Consider the following 23,099-nt stretch of genomic DNA (forward strand, 5'->3'; position numbering starts at 1 on the left):
GGGGTGCATAAGTGCATACGGTATGGGCAGCTTGCATGTTTTGGAAGGCTCTGTGAATGCTGAAAGGTATATAAAGGTTTTAGAGCAACATATGCTTCCCTCCAAACAACGTCTATTTCAGGGAAGGCCTTGTTTATTTCAGCAGGACAATGCAAAACCACATACTGCAGCTATAACAACAGCATGGCTTCGTCGTAGAAGAGTCCGGGTGCTAACCTGGCCTGCCTGCAGTCCAGATCTTTCACCTATAGAGAACCTTTGGCGCATCATTAAACGAAAAATACGTCAAAGACGACCACGAACTCTTCAGCAGCTGGAAATCTATATAAGGCAAGAATGGGACCAAATTCCAACAGCAAAACTCCAGCAACTCATAGCCTCAATGCCCAGACGTCTTCAAACTGTTTTGAAAAGAAAAGGAGATGCTACACCATGGTAAACATGCCCCGTCCCAACTATTTTGAGACCTGTAGCAGAAATCAAAATTGAAATGAGCTCATTTTGTGCATAAAATTGTAAACTTTCTCAGTTTAAACATTCGCTATGTTATCTATGTTCTATTGTGAATAAAATATTGGCTCATGTGATTTGAAAGTCTTTTAGTTTTCATTTTATTAAAATTTAAAAAACGTCCCAACTTTTCCGGAATTCGGGTTGTAGAATGTAGCTGCAACCAACAAAATATTTTTCAAAAATCTTCTAAATGCAAAGTAACAGTATTACCACCAGTATTATTATTATTATTATTGGAAAATAAGTTTGCGAGTCAAGTAAATTTGCTACCCTATAGCACATTTTTTTTTAAATAATTTCCTCAACCAAAACATTACTGTTGAAATTGAGAGACATTGAGTCTTTCACAAAGCATCACTTGGTCTTGGAGTAAATAATATCAGGTTTAATAATGGTGTTCATTAAGTTTTGCTCTGCTGTACCAGCTGACTATAGAACATCATTCATTTGCTCGGCTCAGTCACTGGCGTTAAGTTAAATGCACTATACCAAGACATTAAACCATATAAAAAAATGTCCAAACAACATTTAGTACACTTAACATTAGGAAAGTACAAAATGTATAGCAACTTTTCAAAACAAAGAAAAGGCATTGATCAGAGACTGTAGAATAGTAAATGTACCAGCTTGAAGTTTGATAGTTGTGCTGTAACTTTTATTGCATGGATGATCATGGATACATGTGAAGTAAACCTGTCTGGAGCACTGGCTGTGGCACTAATGATCCTCCAATTTTTCTAATCGCTGCATTTCTCTCAGCTCTATTTCAGTGGCATCGATTTGGTTTTAGACATACTACTGGCTTTGATACTCCATTTTAGCATCATATACACTCAACACAGGTGGAGTAACTAATATTACCTAATCAAGAGCCATCATATCTTAAATTTACAGAGATCTGTGAAAACTATTAAGCAAATCTTAAAACAAAAAGTCACAGGGGAATTACAGTGTATGAAATAACCTTGTTATACCACCACCTACTGTTTATCTGAAGAAATGCATTAATATTAATTTGGAGAGAACGGGCATTCTTACAATACATCAAGATCCAGTGGAATGGAGAAGAAAAAAAATAAAAATAAAAAATAAAAAAAAAATCACAAAATAATTCACCTCATCTCCTTTTAAGTAGACCAGCCACAAATTAAAATGTTTAAACCATTTTTTTCTTATATCTGTTAAAATGTACTTTCGGAAATAAACTTGGTCACTCAACTGTTATCGGAAAAAGGGTATTTGACATTCAGAAAAAAAATTATATATATAGCACACTACATGACAAGCAACAATCATGTTTTGCCACTCAGCCATAAGACAGAACACAGAACATGTCTGGCCTCTGCGGTCAGCATATAGAAATCAACTGTCTTTGATAAAAAATAAATACATTAACAAATACAACTTATTTTGTGATGGGCAGATCATTCTGAGAAGCAGACTGAAAACCACAGCTGTAGTGTTCTTCAAATTTCCAGATCTACACACTTTACTCCTCTTGCTGACAGACTGTTCACACATACACTCAACACACACACATTCATACAGTGTGCAGAGTTGTGTGTTTTCGGATGTGCAGTCAACTTCTAACACCTCTCTCACACAGCCCAACCACCTCATTACAAGAACAGCAGAAGAGGCTGATGATAAGTGTTGGCAATTGAACCTAAACCCGTACATAGCCGTGAGGAGCTCTTTTCTGGTTAATGTGTGTACGCCTACAGCATGGCAAAAATTAAACAATACTATAAAACTATTATGAAACCATTTCCATGTTGGATAATATTTTTTTTTTTTTTTTTCATTTTTTTTTTCTTGTACAAATAGTTGTATAATCTGCAGACATGAAAAAGAAACACTCTTCAAAAAAAAGAAAAAAAAAGAAAGAAAAAAAAACATGCATAATTTCTCTTGTACTAGTTACATTTTACAATTTTTTTTAAACATTTAAAAATCTTTGCACTTTCAATATAACCTTTTTTTTTTTTTGTAATTCGAGTCTTTTTATTTTCTTTCAGTTGTCCTCAGTGAGGCAAAAGTCCAGAGTTTCAGGTATTGCTCGAGTTGAATTCTCTCTCCTACATTCTCTGGTCCTCCACATCTCCAGGAGAGCAGTGCAGCTCCCAAATTGTGCAGAAGCCAATGCAGATCAGGCCTAGACTCTCCCACATGATTTCAATCCCATGGCCTACGCCCCACTTTAATAAATCGTTTTTTTTTCTTCTTTTCCTTTTCCAGCTACAAAGTCACACGCATCCCTTTAACAGTGGGACAGGAGAGAAAAATGATACCAGCAGCACCCTTCTGTGGTCAGAGACATTAAGAGCAGGTGTGAGTCTGCAAGAACAGCTCCCTCTATCTACACAAGTCCTCACGCGCTACCTCACGCTGAGGTTTCCTCTTCTTCATGTGGAATTTTTGGGACTTGCTGTTTTGCTGGATCTTGTTGGGGTTGTTGTGTGGCCCTTGAGCACTTTTGTTAGCAAGCTGTCGGCTCTGAATTAAAAAACAAAGATGATATATATAAAACTCTAACACGTTACACAGCCAAATTAAATGAATAAAACAAAATAGTAAAAAAGTAACTTGAAAATACAACTTAAAATGCTAAAAATGTATTAGCAGACAGTAACAATAAAAAACATGAATAAATTCTGTATTACCACAGATTAATTCATTATACCTTGAATTTGTTAACTAATACCAAATCAACTTGTTAACTAATGCTAACAAATTGAATGTTATAGTAAAGTGTTATGTATTACTGAGATATTTGAACCAATATGTCTCCTAGTCACTTCCATCAGGTTCTTACCTTGTTGCCCTTATTAGTGGGGGTGGGCACTATTGTTGAATGATTTTGTGATCTGTGATTGGACAGATTCCTTTCTGTATTCTCATTGTAAGTGTTAGAGCCCCGGCCCAAAGCTTTTGAAGTCTTACAGGGCGTTCCATCAGAGTCCTGCAGAAAGCCAGTCAAAAAAAAAAGATATTGTATACAAAATGTATTCAGTTTTATGCTAAAACAGCCTCTAATGCTATTTTTAGTGTAAGAAAATGTTCATGGTAAGGGATATATATATAAACTTACCGCTTCACTTGAGCTAGAGGCTGCTGAAGATGGTGATGATAATGATGGCGATGAAGGGGAAGAGGGGGAAGGAGAGGAAGAGTTTGATGACACTTTGCTCCGGGGAACAGCAGGAAGCACTGCACTATCTTCTGGAAAGTTATTATTACACTCATCAAGCTCCTCAGACTCAACTAACCGAGTGACATCATTTACTATGGAGAAATAAAACAAGGGATATTCAGCTTTCTAAAGTTAAAGACATATCAAAATTAGCTGAGGGATAATGTCTTACCATTACAATTGAGGACCGGCTCATTGTTGCTCCGCTGGCCCCACTGCACACTGATCCAGTCACGGTACTCTGCTACTTCCTGTGTGACACGGATTATTCGACCGAGAATACTGTGGGGAAAAGATAAGACCTATCATGAATCCCATCCTGAGTAGGTCTAGAGTTCAATCAGTATTTTTATTTTTTTTTCACTTTTGACTTCTCTCATCATTTGTCTGTCAGTTTGCAGGGGTTTTTTTACTTATGAAATTACAATTTAGAAAATTGAATACACACGTCTCTATTACAGTTCTCTTTGTCTCACCTCTCTGACTTGTTGTTGGGGTAGTGCTTGGCAATTGGGGACACAGCGTGACTTAAGACAACGTAAGCATAATCAAAAGCCTCTTTCACCTGCATCGCCCCATATGAACTTCGCCCCACATCATTTCCTATGACAAAAACAAAACATCTTCCATACCATCTTTGGTGACATTTGTGTCAGTTGAGCGGTTTAAAATGTGTCAGTGTGTGCATTAGGGTTTGTGTTTGTACCTGGCTGCAAAGGATCCTCAATGTAAAGCATAGAGGGTCTGTACCCATCCAGCATGCCTTTCTGCACATCATCCTTGGCCAAGTATGAGCCACCATCTTTGATCCTGATCCCCGTCTTCAGGTAGTTAAAATGCCGTCCGTATAGCTCGAAAAACTCAATCAACAGTACACCCAGGTTTGGGTTTGAACTACACGCGTCTTCTCTATAGTGCAGCTGGGAAATAAAACCGCAATTATAATTTTAATTAAACTGTTACATTAACAAAAATCCTTTGAGCAATTATCATTAAATGGGGGATTTTCACTCTTGAGGCAAATCGAGGCATATAGTGTCACATCACCAACAGAAATCATTCAAATATGCTGATTAGGTGCTCAAAAACCATTTATTATTGTCAATGTTGTGCAGCTGTGCAGATTAATAATTTGGTATGAACTGTAATCCTACTCTATGATGAGTAGAAATAACAGCATTTGAAATAGAAATCTTTTGTAACAATGTAAAACTCTTTACTGTCACAGTGCAGTGCAGTATGCATGTATTCAGTAGGATTTATCTTTGGGTACTGTGAGACAGTGTGTGGATTCGATGGAATGTGTAGAAAGAAGTGTGTTACCTGTAAGAAGCTGACAACCATGAGGAACAGACTGTATGATCCGATTCCTCCCGTAAAAACCTCATTCAGCTCTCTCTGCAGTAAAAACTGCTTCAAAACCAGCACCAGGTACGGTAATACAGGAAATTGCTGAAACACACACACAAATACACACAAGTCAGAAAATAAATCTGCATAAATTCAAAGCTGCAACTACAAGACTAAAAACCTACATTCCTGGAATACATTCTCACACAAACTCATTTTTTATGCTGATTTGCACAGAATTAGGTGTTTTCATGTTGAAAATCAAGCTAAAATGAGTTTCTAAAACCTAAACAGCTCCATCTGAAATCAGCATTTCGATTTCCCTCTTAAAGTGTAACTAAACCCCTGCTCAGAGCCTGACTCCACCCGCTGACAATATTTGAAAAATGCTGAAAAGTGGGCAGATCACAGCGGAGATAGAGGGGACGGACCTAGGGCGGGGCTGAGCGAGTGCGGCGTAATCCTGAGACTCGCAGTGACGGATTGATTGACAGCTGCTGTCAGAGACGCTAAAATGGAGAGTGACTGTAATGACGCAAGTAGCTTTGCAACAGAGTGATCATTTGAAGTAGAGGACTTTTCTCCCCCACTTTTACCTGAAGTGGAGGGTGTCGAGGTGTCTGTTCATATCAATTCGAGCAACTGGCTCAAACTGCGGTCTTAACTCCCTCACTGCGTCGGTTTTCAGCGCGAGCTGTGTGGAGAAGCCCATTTCCACCTCCATTGCGTTGGAGAAGCAATCCCGTGTAAAACGCAGTTTGCACACTCGAGCTCTAGGCGGGAACTTGCGGTCTTCCAGGCCAAATGCATGCAACCACTGGCGCTTAATTTTAAAGTCTGCTGGTAAACTGTGCAGTCCAGCAGTGCTGTCACAACCAGCAACACACCTCCGTACCATCCTGACCACTGTACTAAATACAGATAAATCTACGCTAACTTGAAGATCTAAATAACTATACAACCCGAATTCCGGAAAAGTCGGGACGTTTTTTAAATTTTAATAAAATGAAAACTAAAGGAATTTCAAATCACATGAGCCAATATTTTATTCACAATAGAACATAGATAACGTAGCAAATGTTTAAACTGAGAAATTTTACACTTTTTTCCACTTAATTAGCTCATTTAAAATTTAATGCCTGCTACAGGTCTCAAAAAAGTTGGCACGGGGGCAACAAATGGCTAAAAAAGCAAGCAGTTTTGAAAAGATTCAGCTGGGAGAACATCTAGTGATTAATTAAGTTAATTGATATCAGGTCTGTAACATGATTAGCTATAAAAGCTTTGTCTTAGAGAAGCAGAGTCTCTCAGAAGTAAAGATGGGCAGAGGCTCTCCAATCTGTGAAAGACTGCGTAAAAAAATTGTGGAAAACTTTGAAAACAATGTTCCTCAACGTCAAATTGCAAAGGCTTTGCAAATCTCATCATCTACAGTGCATAACATCATCAAAAGATTCAGAGAAACTGGAGAAATCTCTGTGCGTAAGGGACAAGGCCGGAGACCTTTATTGGATGCCCGTGGTCTTCGGGCTCTCAGACGACACTGCATCACTCATCGGCATGATTGTGTCAATGACATTACTAAATGGGCCCAGGAATACTTTCAGAAACCACTGTCGGTAAACACAATCCGCCGTGCCATCAGCAGATGCCAACTAAAGCTCTATCATGCAAAAAGGAAGCCATATGTGAACATGGTCCAGAAGCGCCGTCGTGTCCTGTGGGCCAAGGCTCATTTAAAATGGACTATTTCAAAGTGGAATAGTGTTTCATGGTCAGACGAGTCCAAATTTGACATTCTTGTTGGAAATCACGGACGCCGTGTCCTCCGGGCTAAAGAGGAGGGAGACCTTCCAGCATGTTATCAGCGTTCAGTTCAAAAGCCAGCATCTCTGATGGTATGGGGGTGCATAAGTGCATACGGTATGGGCAGCTTGCATGTTTTGGAAGGCTCTGTGAATGCTGAAAGGTATATAAAGGTTTTAGAGCAACATATGCTTCCCTCCAAACAACGTCTATTTCAGGGAAGGCCTTGTTTATTTCAGCAGGACAATGCAAAACCACATACTGCAGCTATAACAACAGCATGGCTTCGTCGTAGAAGAGTCCGGGTGCTAACCTGGCCTGCCTGCAGTCCAGATCTTTCACCTATAGAGAACATTTGGCACATCATTAAACGAAAAATACGTCAAAGACGACCACGAACTCTTCAGCAGCTGGAAATCTGTATAAGGCAAGAATGGGACCAAATTCCAACAGCAAAACTCCAGCAACTCATAGCCTCAATGCCCAGACGTCTTCAAACTGTTTTGAAAAGAAAAGGAGATGCTACACCATGGTAAACATGCCCCGTCCCAACTATTTTGAGACCTGTAGCAGAAATCAAAATTGAAATGAGCTCATTTTGTGCATAAAATTGTAAACTTTCTCAGTTTAAACTTTTGCTATGTTATCTATGTTCTATTGTGAATAAAATATTGGCTCATGTGATTTGAAAGTCTTTTAGTTTTCATTTTATTCAAAATTAAAAAACGTCCCAACTTTTCCGGAATTCGGGTTGTATAATTGCTATGCTAAATAGATGCTATATTAGTCTATCCTGGTGACCTGGTCGTTACCAATACTCGCAATTCCAGCTCCTGACTCACTACAGTGATTTTGATGGTTTTATACTGCCAAGGGCGTGGTAGCTCGTACCAAGGGGCGTGGTGAGCTGGAAACTGCTTACGTCACCTGCCACCGCTTACGTCACTTGCCACCGCAACATCCAATAGGAAAAATCAACTGCAGTAGCCACCGTTCAACCTGAAGAGGGCAGCACTCACACGTTTTTACACCATATATTGTAGAATTAAAACACTTTATACTCAAATGTCAAAAAAGTTACTCGAATCAATGAACAGCACTAATAAAGCCTCATTATTATAGATCATTAACTAAAAAAAGTTGGTTTAGGGTTTAGTTACTCTTTAATTTATCGCTGGAGTTAAAAAGAGGACTTTAAGAAAAACCTCCACACTAACCTGTTTGAAGTCCTTGATAAGTTTTGCGGCTTTAACACCATTCTGTACGTTAAAGCTGATGTCCACTTTTACCTCTGTGTGCAAGTCTGTCAGTTTAATGATGGGAACCTACAAACACACAGTGTGTTAAGGCACAAGCAGGGATGTCTGACAGACAACAAAAACAGCCAACGCATGTTTATGACACAGCGCTACTCGTACCGTTGCTTTGTCCAGGACTTTGACAGAGTTCTCATCTACAATTTTTCTCTTGCGCAGCGCCTCTTCCAGAGTCCAGAGAGGTAAAGTCTCCCAGTGACCAAATACCACCAAGTCTATATCACTGAAATAAAGAGGGAGAAGAGAAAGTGTTAAATAAGCAAACAAGAATGATTCTCATCTTAAAGGGATAGTTCACCCAAAAATGAAAATTCTGACATCATTTACTCACCCACATGTCGTTCCAAACCTGTATGAGTTGCTCTCTTATGTTGAACATAAAAGAAGATATTTTGAAGATTTCTGGTAATCAAACAGTTGGTGGTTGCCATTGACTTCCATAGTAGTAAAATAAATACTATGGAAGTCAATGGCAACCACCAACTGTTTGATTACCAGCAATCTTCAAAATATCTTCTTTTATGTTCAACATAAGAGAGAAACTCATACAGGTTTGGAATGTCATGGGGGTGAGTAAATGATGACCATTTTCATTTTTGGATGAACTAACCCTTTAATGGATGAGCAATACACTGAATGATGTGTATGATGTTTTGGAACAAGTTTGATGACTTTGAATAAACTGAAAAAAACTTATGAAAGAGTATGTAACACATTAATTTATGGACGTTACTTAATTTATGGAGTATTAAACTAGACTGTTTCAACAACTAGCATAGTTGTGTATTGGCACAGACAGATGTATTCCACTAAGCCACACTTTAGTTATCCAGGTGGTGTATAAACACAGTATGACTGGTGTGAGTGACGTGAGACTGAAGTAAATAGAATAAAAAAATATATAAATAAATAAATAAATAGCACACACTCGGGGATCACAGGATAAGCAGAGCTAAAATTACAAATCTTAATCCTCTCTTTGCAAGCACACAAAACGTATGCATACACATACTTACACGTCTACATGTCATAATACTTTCATTACACAATTACAAAAAGACCATTTTAGAACATATACATTTTGTGCTGAATGGAGAAAATGCAGCAATTAAAATAAAAAAACATATTACCTTGTAGGTAAATACAAGCCTGTGCTAAAGCTGCCAAACACTTGAACCTGAAACAGAAAATGGAAAAACATTAAATCTGCCCTTATAAGAATCTACCTATGAAACCATTAGTCCAAACTCCCATCCTGTGTTCATATTTAAAACAGGAAAGATCTGTAACATGCAAATCAGACAGGTATTCCCACGAGACACTCTGATGTTTGAGTACATGAGTGTAATTACTTGCAAAAACACACTTGGACTGAAACTGGTGAGAAAGATGTGACCTCATAAGGCACATGAACATTTCTGGAAACATAGTTAACACGCAAAATGCAACACAACATCACATCTAACATAACATATGTTGATTGTTACATGCTATGCAAGCTTATGGGGCAATGTACTCTATAATTTAAAAAGTGAAAAATAAATATAAATAAAAAATAAATATACATCTGAGCTAAGCATAAATAAATAATAAAAAAAAGAAGTATACAGGAAGAATTCATTCGTAATGTCCTGTGTGTGGTTATAAAACAGTAGGGTAAAGCCTCTCCTTGCACAGTTAAATACTCAGTCTGGTATTGGGGGAGGTGTGCCCCGAAGCGTAAAATCCTTATAAGGGACAACAACTAACGATTCCTAACACGTGTCTACATCGGATGCGAGCGGCGCGACAAAATACTATAGAACCACTGATCTATAATAAAGATTCATTACATATAGATCAGTCGACAGAACTCAGTATAATCCGTGATGCTGTCTACACTGGATGTGGCACCACTAATCCCTGACAATAAACCGCTGCCGCGTTCGATTTATGACGGATTTCAAAATCTACCAGCCACTAAATGTTTTTACCAGCCACTTTCTTGTTTTTAACCGACAATGTGTAACTGCATTTGAAAATTAATACTACAATATCTACAATACTTAAGCAGTTTATTTAATCTCAAGTCTCAATGAAATACTGACATGTTCTCTTTCAGTGATGATCAAATATGCTGCCTATCTAGGCAGCTAACTAGGTTTTGAAACAGCTGACTCTTGCTGAAGAAGCTCATTCTCTCAACTCCGTAGCCCAACCGGATGATACACAGTGTTTTTAATAAATCGTTTTTACGCCAGAGCTGTCAAACATGTGTAGAGATACAATGTTATTTCTACATAACTTACAACCCTCTACGGACACCTTGGCAATTGAATCGCCATTGGCTAGTAATTATTTTAGTTTACTCGCCAGTCAGTCAAGCTTTATAATAATCAAGTATCATTTAAGAATAGAACTTTAGTAATTAGAAGTAAACTTGATAACCATGTGTGAATGCTTATTAGTCGTTTTAACTGAACATTTTAACTGGACTGGTGGTGGTGCTTTTTTGGTCATTCAGTGTAGCGGGCTGCATTGGGATAGAGTCCCGCCGGGTCCCGCGGGACCTAACGCAAATCTCGCGGGAGCGGGCGGTTTGAATTTTGCTGCGGGCGGGAATGGGCGGCTAAAAAACCCCACCGCGGGATAGGGAGGTTGCCTGACAGCAATATTGCAAAGTGATTCATTTGTTAAATTCATTCGTTAACGTTGTTTATTTTATGTTATTTATTAGCCTAGTGTTGTTTTTTGAGCACAGCCCCTTGTTGCCATTTGTTAATTAGGTCAAGAGGCGTGATGATGCCAGTGTTATTGAGCAGGCAGCCTTAGTTTGAATGTTTTTATTCTTATATGTATTTTTCAAACAGAATACCTGCGACACTTGGCTAATAATTGTAAAACTGCTGTTTTTCATGTAGCCTAGTTTATCATATTATGTATTTTTTTTTTTGCCATGCAGTCTATTTTTATGTGCAAAGTTTTTGATAAAAACGAAATTATATTTGAATGTATTGTGTGTTTTGTCTTTTTTATTTTTTATTTATTTTTTTTTACATGCAAGCCAGGGAAAAGAAACAAACAACCCCATGAATCTCTTCAATAATATCAATACAAATACGTGTTTTTTTTCTGCGGGACGGGAGAAGACACAAAATCAATGCATCTCTATTATTGTGCGGGAATAAATTCTCAGAGTTTTGCGGGTGCGGGCGGGAGTGGACATACATATTGCGGGAGCGGGCGGGAGTCTAACACATACGTTGCGGGAGCGGGCGGTAATGGTCAGAAATTCAGCGGACGCGGGCGGGAGCGGGATGAAGAAAACAGTCCCGCGCAGGGCTCTAATTCAGTGTTTCTGTAAAAAAATAAAAAATAAAAATTGGGGAAAAAAAAACCTTACAAAACTCCTGATAAGATAATAATAATAATACAATTCCTACTAATAAAAACTATAAAACACATTAAGGATTACTAAGGATTAATGAGCTGCTGGATTCATGAATATTAATTAGGTTTTGTGTGTTCGCTCGAACTGATTTGCTGAAATCAAAACAGGGACGATAATAGGTGAGTGCCAGCCAATGAGATTGCCATTCGCGCATTAACTTTACCCACTACCGGAAAACCCAGTTGTTCTTACAAGCTGAAGTCTTCCATAGGAATGCCGTTATTTTGACAGGAAAATACAACAAATAATATTATTTAAATGTAGCACGTCAATCCCCCCTTCTCTCTCTTTCTTTCTCTATGTGAGAAACCGACGGCGATTTGTGCTCCTTAACACTAGAGTTCATTATACAGGTGCGTTGCGGATCCATTGAGGGAAAAAAAAGCACAGATCGTCTGACGGAGTCAGAAAGTGTTCGCGAGTGAAAATATCTCTGCTAAACTTAGCCTCCAAATAACACACTGGGGAGTAAAATCAGAGAATTTATTAGCCATTGGCTAATATTAGACATCATTTAGTAGCCAGAAGGAAGATTTAGACGCATATGAGAGTGATTTACTCGCAATGTAGAGGGTTGACTTACTAGCCACAGAGCTAACTTCTGAAAAAGTGCTTGAAGACTGCAAATAAAATGCATCCCCCGGACAGCAGTTATTAGACACGCGACCGATAATACTGTCGGTTAGTTAGTTTGCTTATTATGCCGTTAAAAACAATAAGATAAACACAAACTGTCCATATCATCTAAAACGTAGCAGAATGCTGGAGGAAAATGAACTTACCAGGGTTTGACAGAGACGTGACAGTATGCGGAAACTTGTGCACGATAACAAATTCAACTCTTCACGCGATCTTGTATATCATGAGCGCGTGCTATAAAACGAACTGTAAATAACCAACAAATATATCACTCCGCCGGCGGCACTAACTTCAGCTGCAAACACTGTACTGGAAACAACGCCACCGTTTCGAGCCCGGTTTACACCGCCTTTCTCCACAGAGCTGCTTTGGATGATATTACACTTTGTTGAGTGTTGTACACACACCAGGGATAAAAATTTACTTTTTTTTTGTCCACCGGCGGGGTGAAACAGTATGTTATTGTTATTTACCCACCACGGTGGCCGGTAGGTGAAGCGAGTTTACCCGCCACAACACAAAATCACCCGCAGTTGGCTGGTGCACAACACCACATCAAGTTTGAAAAATCACCTGAGTCCTGTAAGCAGTATGCCTAGCAACAGCCAAATTCTGTCTACACTGGATGCGACAACGTTGAAAAGCATTTGAAATTTGTGTTAGTACATCATAAATATTATCTACTACATACTACTACTACAAGCTTCTAAGCTCAAAAAAATGGTATTCAGCTCTAGTAGACAATGTGTAAGGAGAGATTACTGAGGATGATGGCAAATGATTTGCAGATCCTCAGTACCACTGACAAACATATAATCTTGTAAATGTGTGGTAAGTACTGCCGCTCCATAGTAAAAACATAGTAAGTGTGATTGCGAATCTTGAAAGTGTTAGAAAAAATATAAAAGCAATTGTGCATTCAAAAAGGCCTAACATCGTGATGTCTATTAGCCCAACCCTAGATTAGCAATTACAAAATAGCTGGACTGAGCAATGTAAACTGTAATAGTGATGCACCGAAATGAAAATTCTGCGCCGAAACCGAAAATTTAGGATGCACTTGGCCGAAAATCGAAACTGAAGCCGAAAATGGCTTCTTTTAAAAATGTATATATATATATTGCTTGGATTTAATGGATCTGAATTGAAAAATCACAATATAATAATCAAACTTTTATTAACAGTTACATAACAAAACATAAAATATTTTTTACAATAAATATAAATAATAATTATTCTTCAAGTTTTATGTTCCATCAAATAAAATAGTTTTTTAAAAATTGTGCAAAAAAATCCACAATTTTGGAGATTTTTGCAGAACAAATGTTACATATTGCAACTTTGGTGTCCTCTCGTATAGGGCTGTCACTTTTGTGAAAAAAAAAACCTGTTCGATTTTTGAGACATAGGCAAAGTGTTCATTGAATCGTTAGTAAATTGCCTATATTTGGCGTTGATCCGTTTTTCAACACCAAATATAGGCAAATCCACCGACAACTAAACAGGCATTAGGGCAAACGTAAAGAGGGCGCTTGAGACGCGCACAAGTCAGCAATGTGGACTGCCATAACATCAATGAAAAACATTACTGAAGGCTACATTGATATTATGCACTAATAGGCTGTGTGTGTGTGTGTGTGTGTGTGTCAGAACCTGCAGTTGCTGTGTGACGCGCGTTCGCTGCGAGCATATAGTGACGAGCTGGACGCGCTCCGAGAGAAGGCCGTTAAAATCGATTCCCTGTTTTCGTTTTCGAAACTTGTGTTGGTTGGTCCGATCGATTGTGCAGCTTTTGTGACAAGCTTTTTTTGATTGTGACAGCCCTTTGACATGCTTAATCTTTGACAGGCAGTCGCGTGATAACAGCTTGACCGTGAGTGAAATCTAAGCGCTTGCTCACGGATGGGAGGGGCGGGTGACATTCATTTTCGGTTTACGTTTTCGGCTGTTTTTTTTATTTTGGCCCGAAACCGATAATGCCATTTCGGCCGAAAATTTTCGGCGGCCGAAATTTCGGTGCACCCCTAAATAAATAAATAAATAAATAAATAAATATAAATTAAGTTCACTGATAAATCAATAAACATTCTTTTAGATGTAAAGGTGAATTGAGAAGAGTGTTTATTTAATATCTAATGGGTTCCAGTGACAACTTAGAAATCGGGTTCCTCAGGGCTCTGTATTTAGACCAATGCATGTCTGCATTTATTCATCTTTGGCAGGTACCTAATTGATTGTTCCCATTCATCCAAATATTCAAGAATACAAAATGATATAAACCTCAAGAAAACAATCAATTGAATCGAAACGGTGTGTGTGAGTAACTAACCTCGGCATTGGGCCACAAGTCCTTGATGACTCCGTGGATCCTGGCCACCACCTCTAGCCTCATCTGCTCCTCCTCTGGACGAGGAGAAATATACTCATAAAAGTCCTTTATCTCATCATGCAGGCTGGATAGAGAAAGAGAGAACAAAATAAGTATTACATAATCAAAGAGTGGCCACATTATTGGTAATAAAATAAACCTCCTTAATATTTAACACAAATACTATCAAAGTGATATGGTGGCACAGTACCACTGATCTTTAAAGGTCCCCTGAAATGCTTTGAAACACGCAGTGTTATTCTATGTGTTAACATCATTTTAATTGAAATGGGAAGACAGGACGGCAGGTAAGAGAAGAAAAAAGAAGAGAAAAAGAGAAGAAAAAAGAAACAAATTCACACCCTAGTTACAGGAAAGTAACCATTCAAAGGCAGTTTACTACAGCTGGGAAAGCTAGTGAGGCTTCTGAGTCAGGATAGGGAAAGTGTAGCTAGGTGACACGTCATTATTACACATCTCTAATAATTTGACCCTAGAAAGCAGCACACCATTTAACTCAACCCAACCCAACCCGACCCAGCAGTCTATTCCAACCTGTTAACTGAACACTAAATTCAAGCAATGGTAGCAGTATCAAACACTGCATGGGACAAACCTGCAGAAATACTATACATGCAAGCTGCTTAGAGAGGAATTAATTTATTGAAATAGTCTCTTAGTGTCATGAAAGTTCAGTATGTTCAGTAGACGACTATGACAGGGCACCTAGTATCACCTCCCATTCTCTTCCAGCTTTTACTAACACTAGTATTCTGGTGCCAGGTGCCAATCCCATATCTAGGGTTGAATCCGCACATGCCTGCCAAACTGGCCGCCAACCTTACTCATGCACATATAGCTGCTGCTGCAGGTGGTTCCATCATTCTGTACATGTGCCGAGTCTGCCCATGACTTAGGTAATGACTCCAATAGACGTCCTGTAGCTCAAACATGGCGCTAACAACGGCAAGGTCATGGGTTTGATTTCCAGGGATTGCAAGAACTAATATAACGTACACAATAAATGCAATGTAAGGTGCTTTGGATAAAAGTGTGGCAAAATACATAAATGTAAATAAGAAAAGAAATTTTTTATATATATATATATATATATATATATATATATATATATATATATATATATATATATATAAAAATTTTGGAGGATACAGGCGGCTTATAACGTGTTCACACCTGGGTCATTTGCAGCATTTGTTTTGGAACCTGGTGCATTTTATCCCTTAAAGTGAACTCTGCAATCATGCTTAAATCAACTCCACAATAAAAGATTCACTAAACAATGTTGTAAAAATAGAACACTGTGACCATTTAAACCGAACGAAAATCTAAATGTTATGAATTTCAGATAATCTCAACTTCCAATTAAAAGAGACAATCACCTTTCTTAGTCTAAAACGTACATGCACATTAGCAGAACCAGTCTGAACAAAATACACTTTCATGATGATTCAATTTATTTATGATACCACTATTGTCAGAAAATCCACCTGCTGATTTGATATGCTAATAGGAAAGGTGATTTTGTAAATTTTGGTGTTTACCAGATTTTAACAAAAAGTACCATGTAGGAGTTAACCAACAAGACCGTTAAGATCTCAGAGTGGATTGGCTTGCTCTTTTGTCCTGAGGTTGAACACAAAATCTGTATGGACACTGCAATTACGCCTACACCAAATGAACATTCTTCTTTAGTTATTTCTATATTTGCAAATTGCTAGAGCGGCCTAACATAAAATTTACTGTTCTTTCACAATCTGGTCCCTCCTCCACATTTTACAACAAGTGGATCTTTAACTTGTGCAGAACAACATGTTCCTTCCCCGCATCTGACCAGAACAGACAAACTAAAGTTCTCATTTTAACTTAAACTAACCTAAAAGTAAAAGAGAGTGAGAAATAAAACACTTTCCTACATCACCTGTAGAGACATTTTAGTAATTTTATACAGGTGAGTAACAATCACACCCTGAAGAACAATTTGCTCTCTGGGAATTCTAGGCATCTTATTACTTAAGAATGAGACTCACTTCCTAAAAATGCTCAGAATTATTTTAAATCCACCTTATCCACCTTATAATGCAGTGAGAAAGAATTGGTTACATAAAGGTAAAAGTCCACTTAACTGGCATTTGGTTATCCGAGTGGAAACTCTGAATGGAAACTCATATTTTCTATTTCAAGGAAGGTCTCGGTACCTTCGGTCACTCAGGTTCAACAAACAAACAAGTCATGCAAAGCTCTGAGCATAAATACCAACACAGAGACACAAATGCACAAGTCACTTCTGGGGATCTGATCAATGTCTAAGCACATTTGTTTGTTGGTTGATAAAATTATATAGAATGGGAGAAATTTCTGCCGTGGCATGATGTTCGGTAGAGGCAGTCTGACAGCATTCATCAGAGCTGACCACCACTGCAACGTGAACACACCTACTGCAGATGCATGCTCCCGATTCCACAGACACAGGTCATTGGGTTTGTGTGTTCAGGGACAGAGGATGTTTCACATTACCAAGACAAAAATCATCATACATACCAACAAGCAAGTTAAATCAATTTTTATGCAACCAAAACATAACTTATTTATAGAGCAGCCCTGCCAATATTGACAATGTCCTATGAAACTAAAGTATTGGCAGTAAAGATTTTTTTTTTTTGGCCCACATATATAAATATATTTTTAATATGTTTGATAGAAAAATTGAGATTTTTTTCAAACAGGTACAAGGTTTATTCAAAGGTTTATTCAAAGTATGTTTGCATATGAGTGTGTGTTTGCAAAGTGTGTGGTGTTTCATCAAGATTACATAGAAGTGTGTGTTTCACTTCTGGGAACCTAAGAAAGTAAGTTTAATCCAAGAAACGGAACTGAAAGAGAGCAAAAGTGGAACACAAGGCCTGAATGGACTCTTGATCTCTCCATATCTGCTTTAGAAAAACTCTCACAAAACATGCAAATGGACAAGAGAGAGCAGAAGCAGACAAACTAGACTAATCAAATCTAAAATAAGAAATGAACAAACACACACACAAAAAAAAATAAAAATAAATAATAATAATAATAATAATAATAATAATATGTAACAATAAACCGATATGACAGTGTTGTCACAGTACCAAATTTCAGTATTCTGTACCAATACCAGTGAAAATCCATGGTTCTCGGTACCAATTTTGGTACCAAAGCAAAACACAAAAACATGCTAATAGAAAAAACGACTTTAAACAAAACAAAAATAACGACTTTATTCAACAATTCCTCTCCTCTGTTTCTCTCCACATCACCATAGTGCCATTTTGGAGATTATGATCTGAACACAGGCAGCATATGCTCTTCTGTATCATTGGCACCATAAGGAAACATTTTTTACGTATATTTAAGTGATTTAATTTGATTTGAAAGAAAACAGCCCAACCTTATGCCATGGCTGACTCAGAAAGGTGTACACTGCAAATGTTTCGCATCTTCAGTAAGCATTAATCCACAAATAACTAAGGCTGAACGATTAATTGCATTTGCGATAATATCGCGATATGAGAAAATGCGATTTTCTAATCGCTACGTGCGCGATTTGAGGTGGGCACGTGACGCGAGCGAAAGAGCGGAGAACTCGGCTGCAACAACTTTTCATCCTGTCAGTTCATCTTTAACCTGTAGCGCAATGGCCTCTGCCTCGACGGAACAGTCAGTAACTGACACAGCTGCGACTTTAATCTCAAAGAGGAACAGCACGTCGGTGGTGTGGAACTATTTTGGTTTCAAAAAAGAAGATGCTGCACAGCTTCAGGTGTTATGCAGAGCATGCCGTGCTCCCGTTGCGACTTCACGGGGTAACACTACAAACTTGTTTCAGCACTTAAAAAAATACCACAAATCAATGTATGACAGTTGTATGACCAAAATACCGAGCACCAGTGCGCCAGACAGGCCAAATACCTCAAGACAGGGATCACTGACCGAAATGTTCGAAAGTGTCACTCCGTATGAACGTAATTCAAAACGGCACGGGGAAATCACTCGGGCAATAACCGAGTTCATAGCCAAAGATATGATGCCTCTCAGCACGATGACCAAGCCTGGATTCGTGGCATTGACATATACGCTTGATAAACGGTACAATATACCCTCCCGTACATACTTCAGTCAGACTGCCATACCGGAGCTGTACAAAAAGTGTAAAGAGAAAGTCGCCGCGGAGGTTAAAACGGTGGAGTTTTTTGCTAGCACTACAGATATGTGGTCAAGCCGCACAGCTGAGCCTTACCAGAGTCTTACAGTCCATTTTATTGATGAAGATTTCAACCTCAGAGCTCGCTGCCTACAAACTACCTACTTCCCAGACGACCACACAGGGGAAAATATTGCAGCCGGCCTGAGAGAAGGGCTTGCCAGCTGGGATCTCCACGAGGAGAATCACGTCTGCATCACGACGGACAACGCGTCAAATATGGTTCTGGCTGCGCGGCTTAATGAATGGACGAGGCTCCAGTGTTTTGGGCACAGATTACATCTTGCCATTGGTAAGTTATGTCGCGCGTGTGTGTGTGTGTGTGTGTGTGTGTGTGTGCGTGCGCGCAAAAGAGAGAGATGCGTCGATTAGTAATAAGCTGGATACAAATATATAAATTATGTGTAGTTGGGGATTCATTAAATTAATATTTCCTCCCACTCCTTTTCTAATATGTAAATTGAAATATTATGTTTTGATTTTATGTCTGTTGTGGAATGGCCACCTGCATTTTTGTTTTTTTGTTTGTTTTTGTTTTTTTACATGTTCTAAATAAACACAAAAAGTGTGTGTGTGTGTGTGTGTGTGTGTGTGTGTGTGTGTGTGTGAGAGAGAGAGAGAGAGAGAGAGAGAGGACAGGGGTGTGGATGTGTGCATTTTAGAATGACAGAGAATGTGAGTGTGTAATAGTGATAGCCTTGAATCACAAAACTCAAATTTAATTGTGTGTAATACACTACTTTCTATTTCTTTCAGAAAATGCACTCAAAGATGACAGAGTGTCAAGGGCAACAGCACTGTGCAGGAAGCTGGTGGGACACTTTTCCCACAGTTGGAAGAAGAAGGCAGCACTGATGGAGGCACAGAGGGAGCTCAAACTCCCTGAGCACAACCTCATAACGGAGTGCCCAACAAGATGGGGATCTAAAGAAATGATGATTGCTAGAGTGCTTGAACAGGCCAAAGCCATTTCTCAGGTATTGTCTGGAGATCGATATGCACGCTCCCTCATCCCAACCTGGCAAGATATTGATGTGTTGGAGTCGATTCACAAGGCACTGCATCCTCTACTGGAATTTACTGATGCTCTTTCTGGAGAGGAGTATGTGAGCATCTCCTACCTCAAGCCAGTTCTTCACCTTTTTGCCACATCAGTCCTGGCTGAAGATGCTGAGGACACTGACCTGACTAAATCAATAAAAACCAAAGTCCTAGCATACCTCAATAATAAATATGGAGACCCAAACATCCAGGAGCTTTTGGATGTTGCCTGTTTCCTGGACCCTAGGTTCAAAATACAGTACATCAGTACTGACAACATCCCTGCTATCAAGACCCGACTGAAGACAGAGATGGTAGACTTAGCACAGCGTACATATCATCGGGTAAATGATAATTATGTATTTCACAAAAACACAATTTTTCTGTAAAATCTAACTGGAAAACTAATGGCTGTTGTTTTTATCTAATAGGAGAAGAGGTCTCGTACTGAAACTGTTCAGATGCCTCAAAGTGCACAGCCCTTGGGGGAAAAGGCGAAGAGGTCTCTTGGCAGTTTTTTCAAGACCAGTGCAGCCTCTCCTTCTTTGCCTGTTGAAGATGTCGCAGAGGCAGAGTTAAACAATTACCTGATGACTCCTACCATTGATGGAGAAGATGATCCCTTGGCTTGGTGGAGGGTGCACAAGATCAGCTACCCACAGTTGTGCATCATGGCCCGCAAGTATCTTTGTGTACCTGCCACAAGCGCTCCCTCAGAGCGTCTTTTTAGCACAGGAGGGAATATTGTGACTTGCACTCGCTCATCCTTGAAGCCAGCAAAAGTCAATATTCTGGTTTTCTTAGCAAAAAACCTGTGAGCCACTGAGAACAAAACTGTTGGATCATTATAGCTGGCAGTGCCATACTCGTAGTGAACTTTAGTCTGTGTGGTGTGTTATTGTTGTGTACTTGATAAGTGAGGTTGATCTATTCCAAATTATAATATTCAAATAGTTTTTGTCTAATTTAAAAGTGCATTTCTCCATTTTTTTATTTATAACTTTATTTATTTTGATTTTACTAAATATTTTCAAAGCAAATGCTGTTGCAGTTGTGTGAAATGTTACTGACTTTGGAGCAGTAAGATAATTATTATTTTTAATTATTTTTTTCTTCAGACTGTAAATTTTGCACACAGTGTTTACAAAGTGCGCATACCTTTGTTTAAATTATTGAAATGCACAGTGGCAAAGCCATAGATGTTTCTGCAACGAGCAGTTCAATAAAAATGTCATTTATTTCAAGTCATACATGTTTTAATTTAATTATAACAAATAGGCCCAGCCTATGGGAAAGAACATTTCACACTAAATGCATCTAATATTGTGTTGGTCATATTTAAATAATTCATTACGTTTTGTTGGGGAAAAAAGAGGATAAAAAAATCTTTACAAAACAAATCGCATATTAAATCGCAATCGCAATATTGGGGAAAAAAATCGCAATTAGATTATTTTCCCAAATCGTTCAGCCTTACAAATAACTTAAGTTATTTACTTTTTTAACGTGGCTGACACTCTCTCCTAGTCTAAATTAACCAATATCCCGGAGTAATTAATTTACTCAAACAGTACACTGACTGAACTGCTGTGAAGAGAGAACTGAAGATGAACACCGAGCAGAGCAGCTTGTGTGTTGAACTAACTTTTCTATGTGGACTCGGAGGGCTGCGGAGCATGCGCACTGTGACTCTGTGTTGTTTCAAGCTCATCATTCTGCACACAGGATGTGCATAAGTGCTCTATGCTACTCTGGCGCCTTTAGTATTAATAATTCTGCGCAAAGATTATTAATAGTCTTTCTTGTTCTGTCCTATCTATGATATGTTGCAGACATATCAGCCTTTATTACTGTGCTATACATAAAAAAAAAAACGTCTTCTAAATAAACGTCTTCTAAAAAGCTTAAATGTATATACTTGTTTTTAAAGTAATGTATTTTACAACAATACAAATAGAAATGTGTAAATTTTACCGGATTTAAGACTTATTCACTTTTATTTGTAAATAAAATATTTTACTAGATTTTATACAATTATTGTGCACCCGTGATTTTTTTTAAAAATCTAGAGTATCTATTGCTGCTGAATTATCTACTAACCTAGTTTATAATAGTATTTTTTGTCATAGATTATGATTAATTATAATTTAATGTGCTTTTTACGGTTTTGTTCTGCTTTTCAAATAAAAAAAATTTCAATCAAATACAAAACTACAATTTAAAAATATTTACTTAACACTGAAAATTTTTTGTAAAATAATATTTTTTGCCCTTTTTTGAGACTTGAATCAGGCATGTATTTTTTACTGTACAAATAAAGGCAGCCTTGTTGAGCAGAAGAGACTTCTTTTAAAACATTAGTATATTACAGATCCCATTTTGAACACTGTGTGTGAATGTTATAATAAATGTATTAATAGTGCTGTTGTAAAGTAACTATTATTATCATTATTATTGTCATTTTTATTTTATTTTCAAAACAGCAGTAATATTACAATACTATCATTTATGAATGTCAATGGAGTTGTTGTTGTCTTTTTCTCTGCTTTTATTTTGGCAGAAACTCACAGGAAGATGACAACAGCATATTTGTTGACAACAGCATGCAGCTTTATATATATTATTCTCATTATGAATTTGGGAAGATGTTTGTCGCACATATCACATGGTCACATGCCTTTAAAAAGTTCAGTGCAGATTTTCCTCGTACTTTGGACTTTGAACCCTGGCACCGTAAGCTTGTGCAGTGCTGTCAGAATACATGCAATTTGTGCGTGCATTACAAAATATAATATTCTGCAGTTTATTTACTAATCGTTTGAGGTAATTTTGCGATTTCAATCTTTATACAGTTACCTAATAACCGGCATTAGCCATCTCTTCCTCTCAATGGAGACATGGGATGTAGCACTAAACAGTCTCTCGCTGTCGATGCTTCGTGCTTCTAATGATTTGTGTGTCTTTCTCTGATAGTTGTAAATATTTTCACACCGCCGACATGTTTTGCTGCATTAGTGCATGCCTCTATTTGATCGCGCTAGTCATTTTTCATTACATAATATTCTGCCTTTCCGCTTACTGGGCCGAATACCGAAGAAACTTGTTTTGCTTTTTTTGGCCGAATAATTTTGGTTGCCGAATATTCAGTGAATACCTAAGTTGTAAATTTTCATTTGATAACATTTTAAAAC

At 38.1% G+C, this 23,099-nt stretch overlaps 2 protein-coding genes across 2 annotated transcripts in view; one reads left to right on the plus strand and one right to left on the minus strand.

The window, feature by feature from the left end:
• Positions 1-1,798: 1,798 nt before the first annotated feature.
• Positions 1,799-23,099, minus strand: part of tent4b (terminal nucleotidyltransferase 4B) — a 30,774-nt gene continuing 9,473 nt past the window's right edge. Inside the window, exons 2-12 of the mRNA XM_059532127.1 lie at positions 14,577-14,700; positions 9,309-9,355; positions 8,281-8,401; positions 8,080-8,187; positions 5,030-5,158; positions 4,413-4,626; positions 4,183-4,309; positions 3,879-3,988; positions 3,605-3,798; positions 3,329-3,475; positions 1,799-3,009 (exon numbers count right to left, since the gene is read on the minus strand). Of these exons, the coding sequence (XP_059388110.1) occupies positions 2,869-3,009; positions 3,329-3,475; positions 3,605-3,798; positions 3,879-3,988; positions 4,183-4,309; positions 4,413-4,626; positions 5,030-5,158; positions 8,080-8,187; positions 8,281-8,401; positions 9,309-9,355; positions 14,577-14,700 (1,462 nt within the window). The 3' untranslated portion in view covers positions 1,799-2,868. The remainder of the gene's footprint in view (positions 3,010-3,328; positions 3,476-3,604; positions 3,799-3,878; positions 3,989-4,182; positions 4,310-4,412; positions 4,627-5,029; positions 5,159-8,079; positions 8,188-8,280; positions 8,402-9,308; positions 9,356-14,576; positions 14,701-23,099) is intronic.
• LOC132122178 (E3 SUMO-protein ligase ZBED1-like) lies at positions 18,211-21,393 on the plus strand. The gene is made up of 3 exons (XM_059532140.1): positions 18,211-19,159; positions 19,624-20,252; positions 20,340-21,393. The coding sequence occupies exons 1-3, from the start codon at positions 18,301-18,303 to the stop codon at positions 20,724-20,726; spliced, it is 1,875 nt and encodes a 624-aa protein (XP_059388123.1). The 5' UTR covers positions 18,211-18,300; the 3' UTR covers positions 20,727-21,393.

This window comes from Carassius carassius, chromosome 3, assembly GCF_963082965.1.
Source record: "Carassius carassius chromosome 3, fCarCar2.1, whole genome shotgun sequence".
Lineage (NCBI taxonomy): Eukaryota > Metazoa > Chordata > Actinopteri > Cypriniformes > Cyprinidae > Carassius > Carassius carassius.